Source organism: Ochotona curzoniae, unplaced genomic scaffold, assembly GCF_017591425.1.
Source record: "Ochotona curzoniae isolate NIBS_2020 unplaced genomic scaffold, NIBS_Ocur_1.0 scaffold_4937, whole genome shotgun sequence".
NCBI classification, from domain to species: Eukaryota; Metazoa; Chordata; class Mammalia; order Lagomorpha; family Ochotonidae; genus Ochotona; species Ochotona curzoniae.
The window spans coordinates 1,321,573-1,334,650 of NW_024467126.1; the positions used below are offsets into that span (position 1 = coordinate 1,321,573).

General features: G+C 57.9%; 1 protein-coding gene across 1 annotated transcript; it reads right to left on the reverse strand.

The window, feature by feature from the left end:
- Positions 1-132: 132 nt before the first annotated feature.
- On the reverse strand, positions 133-11,423 carry NAALADL1 (N-acetylated alpha-linked acidic dipeptidase like 1). The gene is made up of 18 exons (XM_040970949.1): positions 11,242-11,423; positions 10,950-11,122; positions 10,729-10,850; positions 10,495-10,617; positions 8,158-8,441; positions 7,976-8,074; positions 6,371-6,456; positions 6,150-6,269; positions 3,285-3,370; positions 3,109-3,172; positions 2,959-3,026; positions 2,748-2,839; positions 2,563-2,653; positions 1,216-1,297; positions 958-1,131; positions 787-874; positions 617-709; positions 133-319 (listed from the first exon to the last, which is right to left on the reverse strand). The coding sequence occupies exons 1-18, from the start codon at positions 11,421-11,423 to the stop codon at positions 133-135; spliced, it is 2,214 nt and encodes a 737-aa protein (XP_040826883.1).
- Positions 11,424-13,078: the final 1,655 nt, after the last annotated feature.

Sequence of the window (13,078 nt, forward strand, 5' to 3'; positions counted from 1 at the left end):
TCCCCAGGTGTCTGCCCCTGGAGGGGTCCCAGAAGCTGAGAGTCCCATTGGGGGAGAGCAGGGCCACCCCGCAGCAGGATGAAGGGCACAGGGTTAGCAGGTCAGGAGCACTCAGGAGAGGCAAGGCTGGGCTCAGAGGCCAGGTCCAGGCCTCAGGGTGGTAGCTGCACCCTCCAAGGCCACCACGACGATGCTGAGCTGCCGCTGCACCTCGGCCCAGGCCTCGGAGCCCGGCTCAGTGCCATTGGCGCTGGCGAAGGCGTTGGCCAGGCCTGGGAATGTGGCTGTGGAGCCCGTGCGGGGCGCCCAGAGCACATGGCTGATGGGAGAAACGGGTCAGGGTGAGGCCAGCTGGGTCCAGACAAGAGGACCCTCCGCCCTGGCCCACAGTGGCCCCCGGAAAGCTCTCCCAGCTAACATCTCTATGTGCTGGGGTCGCCAGGGAGACTGGGTTCCACTATCAGCTGTGACTTTGCCACCCCTCCCAGAGCCCACTTCCCCCAGCTGCCTCCTGGGGGCTCAGAACCAACGGGACTGACATCACACCCCCCAGCAGGTGGCCGTGGCTGGCTCGGCCCTGACGCAGGTGCACACCCCAGACCTCGAGCAGACTCACCTGTAGTAGCGCGCCTCTGGGAAAGCTCGCGGGTTCAGGAAGGCACGTTCCAGCAGCATGAGCTGGTCATTGAGCATGCGCACCTGCAGGGGGCTGGGGGAGGCAGGGCATGCTGGTCACTCTGCGGTCAGTAGCAGCCTGGTAGGCCCCTACCCAGTGTCCCTGCTCACCTGGGGCTGCCCTGCCGCGTGGTCTGAATCTGCTGGTCCAGGGCTGCAGCTGCCGCCTCAAACTTCTCCACTGCAGTTACCAGAGGCCCTGTGGGGGGACAGCCAGCTGAGATGAGGGGTGCGGGGCCAAGGCAGAGCTCCCGGAGTGACCAGTCCTGGGGGTGTCTGTACCTAGAGGGATGCCGTGTTGCTCCAGCTGGGCTCCCAGGGCACTCTGGGCCTCCTGCAGGTAGCTGCGCAAGGTGTCGCTGTAGTCACTGACATTGAGGGGCAGGAAGAGGCTGTCGCTGAGCCGGAGGATCACGTCGGCCACCGTCTGTGCCACGGCCCGGTGGCTGCCAAAGCCTGTGAGTGGGCGACAAGGCTTGAGCTCAGGCGCTGGCCCTCCCACGCCTCCCATCTCGGGACATCCCAGTGACCCCTCCTCACCAGGGTCCAGAAACTTCTCCACGTAGTCAAAGGTGTCGAAGGCTGTGTGGTAGGTGGGGTAGATCCTGGCCGAGGTCTTGGTCTGGGGAAGGAAAGCACAGAGGGGGTGAGGTACCAAACCAGACAGCAGAAGGGCTTGGATCAGGCCTGGTGTTCATTCCATCCCCATGAGGTGGGGTACAGATCCCAGCTCCCCCCACTGCCAGAGCTGCACAGCCAGGAGGTAAGGGTCAGCGAGCAGGGCTGCACGGCCAGGAGCTGAGGGGCCCGGTGGGACAGCGAGCAGGGCATGCAGACCGGGCACTCAGGGCCCTCACATTGGGACTAGCAGTAATCTCTGTTTTCAGTGTAGTCAGTTCTGATGTAGACTTTTTCTTTTTTTTTTTTTTTTACTTCTTCAATCCTGTGTCCTGATGGGCTGGTACTGTGGTGTAGCAAGTTAACCCTGCGGTGCCAGCACCCCATGTGGGTGCTCTTTTAGAGTCCCAGCTGCTCCACTTCCCATCCAGCTCCCTGCCTGTGGCCTGGGGAAGCAGTAGAGGACGGCCCAAAGCCTTGAGACCCTGCACCCACGTGGGAGACCCAGAAGAAGCTCTTGGCTCCTGGCTTCAACCTGGCCCAGCCTAGCTCTGGACATTGTGGCCATTTGGGGGAATGAATCAACAGAGGGAAGATTTTTCTGTGTTTTCCTTCTCTAACTGCCTTTTTTTTTTAAGATTTATTTTTATTATTTTTTTATTGGAAAAGCGGATATACAGAGAGGAGAGACAGAGAGGAAGATCTTCCGTCCGATGATTCACTCCCCAAGTGAGCGCAACGGCCGATGCTATGCCTATCCGAAGCCAGGAGACTCTTCCGGGTCTCCCACACGGGTGCAGGGTCCCAAAGCCTTGGGCTGTCCTCAACTGCTTTCCCGGGCCACAGGCAGGGAGCTGGAAGGGAAGCGGGGCTGCTGGGATTAGAACCGGCGCCCATATGGGATCCCGGGTGTGCAAGGCGAGGACCTTAACCACTTGCGCCACCGTGCCGAGCCTTCTAACTGCCTTTTAAATTAAAAAATATATATATGTGTGTGTGTGTGTGTAAGTATATATATAATGTTTAAAGGGTAAATTTACACTTAAAATCATCTGCCAGCCGATACTTCTTGTAGTCAGCATCACCCACAGCTGATGGGCAGCTGTCTCCCCATCCAGAATAGGCACTGGGTGAGATTGGGCGGCTTGCAGGCCATTCCCTCTCACAGTGACTAAAACCCCAGAGGCTTTGAGAGGTGGAGGGGCATGGCTGAGGCAGTGGTTGAGCAGGAGCAGCGGTGGCAAGGGGCGGTGGAGGGCGCCTGCTCACCGGGTCATAGGTGTAAGCAATGTCCATGGACGAGATGCCCAGGAAATGCACAAAGGGTGCGTAGTCGCTGCCGGCCCCCAGTGTGCCCAGCCTGGGGAAGGAAAGGGAGGAAGGGGGTGAGTCTGGCTGGAAGCCGTGCTGGGCAGCCGTGCCCCCCTCGGTCCCCCATTCTGTCTCTGGCTCACCTGGGGATCACGCCATATACTGGACTGCTGCGGTTCAAGTGCCGGACCCAGTTGTCATAGACGCTGAGGTCCCTGAGGCCTGGGGCTTGGACCTGGCCCAGAGGGGAAGCTGGTCTCGCCGCAGGTCCCACAGGGCAGGTCCTTCCCGAGTGGACCCACAGCCCACCAGGCTGGCCCCAACCTGGGTCCCGCCCACCCCTGACACCCTCACCTCTTTGGTTGCCGTAAAGACCACACTCTGGACAGGGGGCGTGCCTTGCACCCTCAGGGTGGCGTTGGCTGCGGGAGGAGCAGAGAAATGTTGGGGAGCCCTCCAGGCGGCCACCTCTGCACCCTGCCCCGCTCCCCCTCCAGTCCTCACCAAACACGGAGATGTCCACGTTGATGTAAGCGACTGCACGCTCCTGCAGGCTGCTGAAGAACTCCTGGGAGTGGGGGATGGGGCCGGGGAGGAAGCCAGAGGCCATGTTGGCTGGCTGCCCTGCTTCCTCTCCCTAGCTCCCTCACCATCCTCTCTCCCCTGGGTGGCCCACTCACCTCCGTGAATTCTGTGGAGCCAATGAGTCCAAACTCCTCCGATCCCCAGCTCCCGAACACAATGGATCGGCGGGGTCGCCAGGTGCCTGGGGCAGGGGCAGGAAAGGGTGGACTGCACCTGTCTGTCTTACTCCCATTCAATCCACAACACTAACCAACACCAGACTCTCTCAGTCACAGTCTCTTTCCCCGGGATACCCTGCCTCCCTGTTCCTCTGGGGGTGCTCTGGGGAGACCTCAGGACCCTGCCCCTTGGCTCCCTTGGGCCAGCCCATCCTCACAACAGAGCCTTGGAGGTGACATGACCACTGCCAGGTCATGGAGGAGGAAACAGCTGGCAGCAGCAGGGCCAAGTTCAAAACCAGGTTGCTGGTGCCAGCATCCTGGGGCTTCCTGCACCGACCACCCCTGTGCCCCTGGCAGCGGCCCACACTTAAAATCATCCGGCTTCCACCTGCAGCTCTGTGCCACACACATCCCTGCTCCCAGAGACCTTGGGCCTCACTTGCCCCTTCCACCTCCTCTCAGCCCCTCTGGTAGGTGGCAGGCTGGGCAGGCCGGCCACGAGGGGCTCCCAGTTCTGCCCCCACCTGTGTGTAACAGCCAGCCTTCCATCATTCTCTGTGTTAAAGGGGGCATATGAAATGATAACACATGTACAATGACAGATCCCCACACTTTTTCCTACCCTCTTACTGCCTCTAAATGCCTGACCTGAGTCAAATCAGCTATTTCAGTTGGAAAACACCGAACAAAGTAACAACAGAGCATGAAGGACAAAGAGCTGACAGCGCTGACAGACGCACAGAGACCAGCAAGACCCTTGTTGTGTGATCCTGAATGGGATCTTGCACCAGAAAAGCTTTCTGCTATAAAGGTCGTATGGGGAGGGGGGAGGAAGAAGAGGGGGTCCATTGTCATGGCATGGTAGGATAAGCCTCCACTTGTGGCAGCGTCACCCTAAACGGGGGACGATTTGAGTCCAAGCTACTCCACTTCTGATCCGGCCTCCTGCTTATGACCTGGGAAAACAGCAGAATCTGACCCAAGTCCTAGGACAACCTGCACCCACACGGGAGGCCGGGAAGAAGCTCCTGGCTCCTGGCTTCAGCCTGGCCCAGCTTGCCTGCTCTAGGCATTGAGAGTGGGAACCAGTGGAGAGGAGTTCTCTCTTCTCAAATAAATGAACACAAATTAAAAACAGAAGCAAACACTAAACCAGCAAGACAGAAATCCCTGCGCTACCCAAGTCAGAAGGCCAGCCTCTCTCCTCAGCTGACCTCCTCCGCAGGCCCAGGCACCCAGGTGGCCAACCTCCTGGTTCGGTTCATCTCTCAGGTCTCTGCTGACCCGCAGACTGGCCCCCCACCAGCTGTCCCTGTGTCCTCTTCTCACCCAAGGGTCTTTTGGGGACCTCAAGGTCCACATGTGAGCAGGTACAAATGCATAGACTGATGTCAGCAGTGTGGATGGGGTGGAGGAGTGGAGCTTGTTCAGAACTGGGATTTTGTGGGTGGTTGAAGTCACTGATATCAGCTCAGGGCACACAGCTCTATCTTCAAGCTGCTCTATGGGAGATGGCAAAGTCCTGGAATGGATGGCAGTGATGGTTCCACAACATGATGGATGGTTCGGTCCCTGCCACCTCTGTGGGAGATCCGGATGGAGCTCCAGGCTCCTGGCTTCAGCCTGCTCCAGCTCTGGCTGCTGGAGGCATCAGCGAGTGAGTCAGCAGATGGAAGATGACTTTAAAAAAATACTTAAGGCTAAAGAAGGAAATCAATCCATACAGAACCGAAGGGGCTGTGTCACCCTCCACCTGCTGTTGCCTCCGGCCTATTCTCTGTTGGTGGAGCCGCCAGAGGCAGTTACTCAAACCAGAACCTTCCACCATGCTCTCCTCCTTTCCAGCCCTCACAGACCCCACCTGGTCCTGCCCCTGCTGCTCCCCACCCTGGTCCTGGCCCCACAATGCCACCTGCCCCGATGACAGCAATGCCCCCTCCTTTCCTTGCTTGCTCTCTTCACGATTTCCATTCTGACATTCTCTAGGTTCAAATCTTTCATGCAAACCCCCAGCTCCCAGCCTGCTCAGCGTCCGCCCCAGCCTCTGCCTCCGCTCTCCAAGGTGCTGAAGGACTGAGGTGCCACCTCCGGACCAGCCGTCCCCAAACCAGCCTGGTGCACCACCAACACACAACACACTTTCGGGCCTGGCCTGATAGCGTAGTGGTTAAAGTCCTCGCCTTGCATGTGCCAGGATCCCATATGGGTGTCGGTTTTAGTCCCGGCAGCCCCGCTTCCCATCCTGCTTGTGACCTGGGAAAGCAGTCGAGGATGGCCCAGAGCCTTGGGACCCTGCACCCGCATGGGAGACTCAGAGGAGCTCCTGGCTCCTGGTTCCGGATTGGCTCAGCTCCAGCTGGCCGCTTGGGGAGTGAACCATTGGACAGACAATCTTCCTCTCTGTCTCTCCTCCTCTCTGTATATATCCATCTGTATATCCACCTTTCCAATAAAAATAAATAAATCTTTTTTTTTGGGGGGTTTAGGCTCCTCTGTCCATCCCTGCCCCCCTGCAGGGCTGATCTCCTGAGGTTGGGTAGAGGCTGGGCACTGCCCACTCATGGCAATACCAGCCAGCCAGCTACATTCACACAGGAGGCTGAGGAAGTGTGGTGGCAGGAGGCCACCACAGCCCACTCCCTGGTGTCCTTGGGCCATGCAAGGCTGGGCCTGGTGACCCATGCACCTGCTGGCCTCGTGACCCTCAGGCTTCGGGGGCACGGTCAGGGATGGGGAGGCATGAGCTCAGGAAGAAGAGCACTGGAGGACCAGGCTTGGGCCAGGCCGGGGCCACCTCACCTTTCTTCACCAGGGTCCCCAGCACACGGGTGACCTCGAGGAGCACAGCAGTGCCGCTGCTAGGGTCCACAGCCCCGTGGACCCAGCTGTCCCGATGGTTCCCATACAAGATGTAGCGGTCTGATGGGAGGAAAGGCAGATCAGAAAAGCTGAGAAGAGGAAAGGTGGGCCAGAATGGGCATGGCGGTCCCAGGGGAATGGCCAGCAAAGGGAGGACTCACCTGGCTCTACAGCCCCACGGATGACCCCCAGGACGTTAGACGAGTTTCTCAGCTCCAGGTAGTTATAAATGCTCATGTTCACCTGGCTGCAGAGGGTGAGGGAGTGACAAGCCTTGGCCTCTAGCACACAACCCACTGTGACCTGGGGGGAGCAGGGCGCAAGCCCAGGCCTTCCAATTTGGAGTCTCAGTAGAGCACTTAACAGGGGCTGCACCTGTGCCCAATGCCTTACTGGGACTTCGGACCATGACTGAGACCCACATGGACCCAGCCCTTGTGGGCCTGATCCAGTCAGCCCATGAGGAAACCCAGTGATAAGAGAGGTAGGGTTGGGAAGAAGGGGGTACCTGGTGGTACCAAAAATCAGCATGAGCAGGTTGAGGGGGCACCACCACGTGGGGCTGAGGCCCTGTCCTGGAGGCCGTGGCATGCTGAAGGGCGGGAAGAACTGGGGGGAAGGGGAAGTCATAGGACCTAAAGGGAGGGGCATGTAGCTGTGGATTTGATGTCTCCAAACAGAAAGCAGGAAAGGTTGAAAAAAGAGGGCCTGGTGTAGTAGCCTAGCAGCTAAAGTCCTTGCCTTGCATGCCCGGGATCCCATATGGACACCGGTTCTAATCCTGGCAACCCTGCCTCCCATCCAGCTCCTTGCTTGTGGCCTGGGAAAGCAGTTGAGGTTGACTCAAGTCCTTGGGTCCCTACACTCTCGTGGAAGACCCAGAAGAAGCTTCTGGCTCCTGGTTTTGGATTGGTTAAGCTCCTGCCGTTGTGGCCACTTGGGGAGTGAATCAACAGACAGAAAACCTTCCTCTCTGTCTCTCCTTCTCTCTGTATATCTGACTTTCCAATAAAAAATAAAATTAATCGTTAAACAGAGAGAGAGAGAAAGAAGAAGAAAAAAGGCCAGGCCTGGAGGTAGGAACCTGGGTAGGAGGAGGCTCTTTCTGGTTTGTAGTCATCTGAAGACACACGTGCAGCTGTCCCATTAGGGGTGGGGTTCCTCTCCATCTGTATCAGCCAGGTCATGGCCATGGGGACTTGGCTCTTGACCCTAGCATTTCCACACCCCCTGAGTCTCCACAGTGAGAAGGATGTGGTGGGAGGGCTGATGACCAGGTGAAGGTGGGAGGGCAGCCCCACCCCCTGTGGTCCACACCCCTTCCCTATTCCCAGAAGCCCAAGTCCTCATCCCTTTAAGCTCTGTATAGAAGCATCGCACTCTGAGTCCAACTTTAGATGGCCTATCAAAACGTCTCAGCTCCCTGCTCTTGCATGCCTGGGACGCAGGAGGGGTGGGCCAGGTAAATGGGTCCCAGCCGCTCATGAAGGAAACATGGATCAAATTCCAGGCTGTTGTGAGCATTCGGGGGGGGGGGGGTACACCAGCAAGCTGGAAGTGCCCCCTTCCCCAGCAACTCTGCCTCTTTGATTAAAAGGGATAAAATAAACTTGCCTGTTATTTTTCTTGTTATCTATTGTCAGTTAATTTTAGACTAAAAAGCTCCTGAGACTCTAGAGAAAAAAAGACCAAGAACAAGGGCAGAGGCGAGGAAGGGGAGGGAGGGAGGAAGTGGGAAGGGAAGGGAGGAGAGAGCCCCAACGCACCTGTCTGCTGGAAAGCCAGACTCGAAGCCAGGCCCAAACTTGTAGCTGCAGCCCAGAGCCCCTTGCCAGGAGTCAGGAGCTTTGGATCCGCTGAGATTGCTGAGGAGGGAGCGGCCCCTCAGAGGAAGTGTGGGTATTGGGGTATGCAGGAGTGCCCCCTCTTCTCCCCAGCCCACACTCACCAGAGCAAATTTCTGGCGTCCTGGAAACCAATGGGCTGTGAAGGAATCGGGGGGAACCCAGTGATATTGGCAAGGTTCAGGCGGAAGGAAGAGGGTTTGGCCGGAAGGTAAGGGGTTGCAGGGTCCCCAAAATACTCAAAATAAGAGCCTCGCTCCACCCCCGAGGGGGGCAGGCCCCAGGAGTAGGGGAAGGTCTCGTTGGGGAAACTCTGCCCATCGTTGATGTCAGCTGGATCCGTGTACACCAACAGGCCTATCACCCCATGCCTGGCAGCGTTGATGGCCTGCAGGAGCGAGAGGGGGCTGTGGGGAGGACAGAAGGGGTGGGGCACACCCCCCTCCTCCTCCTTCCTCCTCCACGGTGGGAGCCCGGAGCCAGGACCTGTCCATCTTCCCATAGGTAAGATACTGTTTGCACACAGTATGACATCCCTGCTTGGGACAGCAAGATTGTCAGGCACTGAGCAGATGTTTGTGATACCTGGGCAGGCGTTGTAGGTTAGGCTACAGCTCGGAATGCCCGCAACCCATATCGGAGCGTCTGGATTCAAGACCTAGCTACTCCACTTCTAACCCACTTATCTGCTAAAGTATCCTGGGAGGCAGTGACAAATGAAGGCTCAAGCATTTGGGTCCTGCCACCCCTACGGGAGACCCGGATGGAGTCCCTACCCCAGGCTTTGGCCTGGCCCGTCCCTGACAGCTGCGGGCAACTGGGGAGTGAACCAGAGTGTGAAGATCTCTCTCCCGCCCCTTCTTCTGCCTTTCAAGTAAAGATGAGTCAGTAAACTTAAAAAAAGAAAAGCTGTTGGAAGTTGTCAAACTCATGCCCGTGCGAGGGCATAGGTAAGTGAATGGGGCATGCAATGGTGGAATACACCAGCTGTATCAAAGCACAGGGGTAGGTTTGTGTCCTCACACTGACAGAGGCAGTGTCTGCCACAGCTGAGAGAGGAGACAGCTCGGGTGTTCGTGAACGGATAGACAGCCCGTTGTAGAGAACATATGAGGGAATGCCAAGTGGAAGAAGTCGGGGCCACCATGACAGACATGCTGTCACTCCTCTTACATGAGGCCAGAGCAGGCAGGTCGGAGGACTCGGAAGATAGAACAGGGGTTCCCCAGCGGCTGAGGGGGAGTGGGGAGAAGGTACTGGTGGCTGCAGAGTTTCTTTCAGAGCAATCAAAGGGTAGTGGTTGTGGTTAACGCTGAGGCTGCACAGAACAGCTGGCTGAATGACCCATTTGACCTGGCATTTATTTTACCACTGCAAAAACATGACAACAAAGTTGCAGTTTGGAACCTAGTGAGCAAACCACCTGCTGCATAAACAGCTCAGGCCGGGGACAGGGCCCCCGAGTGGCTCAGCCCACCGCACCCGTTTCTGCAAGCTCTTCCTCCCAAAAGCAAACCCTGGGACATTCTCCCCACCCAACCCTGGACTTGGGGACACAGTGGGGTGTCTCCAGGAGCCCAGTGGCAGAGAATGCCACCCCGTAGCTTTTGCTTTTGGAACCTGGCATTCCCTAACTCAGACACTCATGGAAAAATAAATCTGACCATGCATCTCCATGGTGCTTCTTCCCCTTATTTTTCTTTTTCCCCTTGTCTTAACATGGGCACATTTGGAAAAATTGTAAAATACGCAAAACATAAAACTTGACAAACTTGATAACGTTTTCAGAGGCGATTTTTGTTTGGGAGGCCCAGAGAGAGAGAGAAAAAGCAAAAAAGAGAAAGTGATCCATCTCCTGGTTTTCCCCCAAAGGCCAGGACTTGACCTTGACCGGGCAGAAGCTCAGAGCCCAGAACTCCAGCCAGGTCTCCCGGTGGGTGGCAGGAGCCCGTGCTTTAACTGTCACTGCTGCCGCCCACACTGTCCAGTGGCGAGAAGGCGGGGCCAGCACCTAAAAGCCAAAGGCCGACCACTCCCATGCAAACTTAGTGACAAGTGAGTGGCAGCAGGGACATCCCAGCTGCGTGTGGAGCCCAAGACTTTGTATCCCCGGACAACTAGCTCCCTTCTCCCGCTCCTTCTATACTCTCCTTTAATGTAAAATAGATAAATAAGGAAGTTCCCTGAACCGCAGCATGCAGCCTATCACCCAGGCAAGGGGCAACAGGGACGGAGCCTCCCTGGCCAGCAAAGCTGAAGGTTCGGCCCCGTCTCTTGGTTTCTTAAAGCCCAGAGAGGTGGAGTTGGTACCCAAGGTCACACAGCAGGAAGGAAGATCCCTGTCTGGCTCCGAGCCCAGGTCCAGCCCAGCACCTGGTTCCATTCCTCAGCAGTTCCCACCTCTTCCCCGCCCTGCCACTGCACTGGGGGCTGTAGCTCACCTTGGCCCCACGGCCTACGCCTCCGTAGCGAGTCAGGGCAATGGTGCCTTCGAGTCGGATGCCCGCAGCCTGAAGCGTCTCAAAGTCCTGCTCGGATCCCTGGTTGGCAAAGACGAGGAGGCCCTGGACCCGCCGGGGGTGGGAGGAGAAGTGACTCTTAGAGCTGGCACAGCACCAGGCGGGCGGGGAGGGGGCCTGGCAGGAGCGCAAGAGATGGGGAGGGGTGCGGCTTACCTGGGGGCTCCCGGCAGGGGCATAGGCGGCATAGGGCTGCACCACGTCGGGCCCTGACTGCTCCCCTGTCAAGTCCTCCTCCTTTGGGTGAAAGGTGTGCACATGGCCCTGCGTGGGGCTCACTGGGTGAGGGGGTAGGAGGGGACAGATTCAGGGCTGGAACAAGCAGCTGCCCCCTCCCAGCTTCCCTGCACCCCCAAGCCAGGCCGAGGCCTCCTTACCTATGTGGATGGCATTAGGCTGCCCCGACCTGGGGAAGGACAATAGCACCTCATGATCGTTGGTCTCGGCCAAGTCCAGGCCCGACTTCGGGTCCCGCCAGCGCCGCAGCAGCAGCTGCACCAGGGTCTCATCCCTGTGGCCGGTGGCCATGTGTGGCTCCTGGGACAATTCCCTGCAGCGCGGGGAGGAGAGAAGGGCAGGGCCTGCATTACGGAGGTCTTTGGGGTCAGCAGGTGTGTGGGGGGGTCAGGGGTGTTGGGGGGTCACGGTGCAGGCAGCCCCGCCACTCACCGCAGGTTCTCCCGGATCCTGCTGGCCTCCATCTGCCCAATGACACGCCGCAGCATCTGCAGGTCCAGGTCTTGGGAATCCGCAGCGCTGGGGGCTGGGATGGCGAAGTGGCCCAGGATGACCCCCAACCCCAGAAAGGCCACCGCGCCCACCACCAGCCCCAACCACTTGGCCCAATGCATCTTGTGCAACCTCGGCCCTTGGAGGTGGCCCTACGCAGGACCTCCTTATAGCTGGGGAGTCAGACTTGGTTAACCATTAGCCCTTGGGTGGTACTGTCCTTTGTCCCCCAGGTAGTAGAGAGAGGGACGTCGTGGAGGGAGCCATGAGCTGTTGGCAGCCACCAAGTTCTGCACCATCCACCCAGAAGTGACCTGCACGGGCATCCAGGAGAGGGGAGGGGTCTCACTCAGCAAAGCAGAGGTTGAGCTAGGACTGCCCGCTGGCTCTGTGAGTGCCACCTGCCTTCTAGCACAGCCAGTTCTGCCTGCTGAGTCCTGTGCTTGCTGTGCGACCTCAGGCAATGCATGCAGCCTCTTGGAACCACAGAAGTGGGGTGCTCTCCTCATGCAGTGTGGCTGGAAAAAACTCTCCCACAGCACATTTTAGCCAAGCCTCTGCCCCCCAATCCCTACAATACAGACCCTAGAGATAACGCAGGAAGGGGCACCCAAAGGACTTCTCCATTCCTCTCCTCAAGGGGTTCTGGTGGATGGGAGGAGGTGGGTCTCTGGGGGAGGGAAAGCTGTTCTAGAAGATATCCCAGGAGAAGCTCAGCATTACTTAACAAGGTGACCTCATTGTTCAACTACTGGCCCTATCCAGAATCCATTGTCCACCCATCCACTCAGCTCCACATCCATTCACTCATCTCCCTGATTCATTCTCTCACCTCTCACTTCCCCACTCACTTCCCCATCCATCTGTCCATCCATCCGTCATCCATCCACCCACTCACTCACCCACTCACCCTTTCATCTAGCCACCCACCCCTTCACCTTCCTATTCATTCATCCACCCATCCACTGGACCAGCCACATGCCCACTCACTGCTTCCCTTTGTACATGCAAGCGTTGCTCATTCATCCAACTCAACACTAGATTTCCGCTAGACCCTGGGGAAGGCAAATTCCCCAGGGAGACAGATGGACACACCATGTGGTGGGCGTGCCTCTGGAGAGAACCGAGAATTCTGCCTGAAAGGGAACTTCTGTGGGATCCTCTGAGGAGAAGCCCAAATGTGCCCCCTGTGAGGGCAGTGCAGGCTGCACCACGACTGGGGCGGGAGAGAGACATGGAGTACATGGTGCAAGTCCTGGGACCCGGGCAGGGCAGGGGAGTTCTGTAGGGTCCACAATGGCTGCCGATGCTTCCTGCAGCCCATCCAGCCCCTGGACTGGTCTGCAGGTGCCTGGAGAGCTGAGGGGCGGAGCTGTGTGTGTGTGTGTGTGTGTGTGTGTGTGTGTGCACATGCCTGTGTGCGATTGCACAGCCTCGTCCGAGCAGCCCCCTTTCTGCTCACACTCTTCTGTGCCAGCCAGGAGGGTCCACATGGGGTGACTAGCCATGGGGCCGTAGGGGTCATCAGTGACTTCAGGGAGATGCACCCGCATGCCACAGGCGGTGCCCAGGATGTGACCTTGGCTCTTCTTATCAGAAGCCATCAGTGTGCGGCACGCACACCTGCTTCATGAGCTCTCCTGGAAGCTGTCACCGTCAGACAGCAGGGTGGCAGAGTCAGCTGATCCATGGAGACAGACAGGGCAGACGATGACACTGCAACAGCGACCCACCCAGCGGACCTTCGCACAGGCAAGGACACGGGCCAGAGGGTGTT

Bases quoted from the DNA above. Each gene is read 5' to 3' on its own strand.
- NAALADL1 (XM_040970949.1), bottom strand. From the start codon at position 11,423: ATGCATTGGGCCAAGTGGTTGGGGCTGGTGGTGGGCGCGGTGGCCTTT. The intron at 6,270-6,370 runs GTGAGTCCTCCC...TCCTCCCATCAG, and splicing joins CCGTGGGGCTGTAGAGCCAG to ACCGCTACATCTTGTATGGG. The intron at 3,371-6,149 runs GTGAGGTGGCCC...CCCCTGCCCCAG, and splicing joins GGGGACCCTGGTGAAGAAAG to GCACCTGGCGACCCCGCCGA.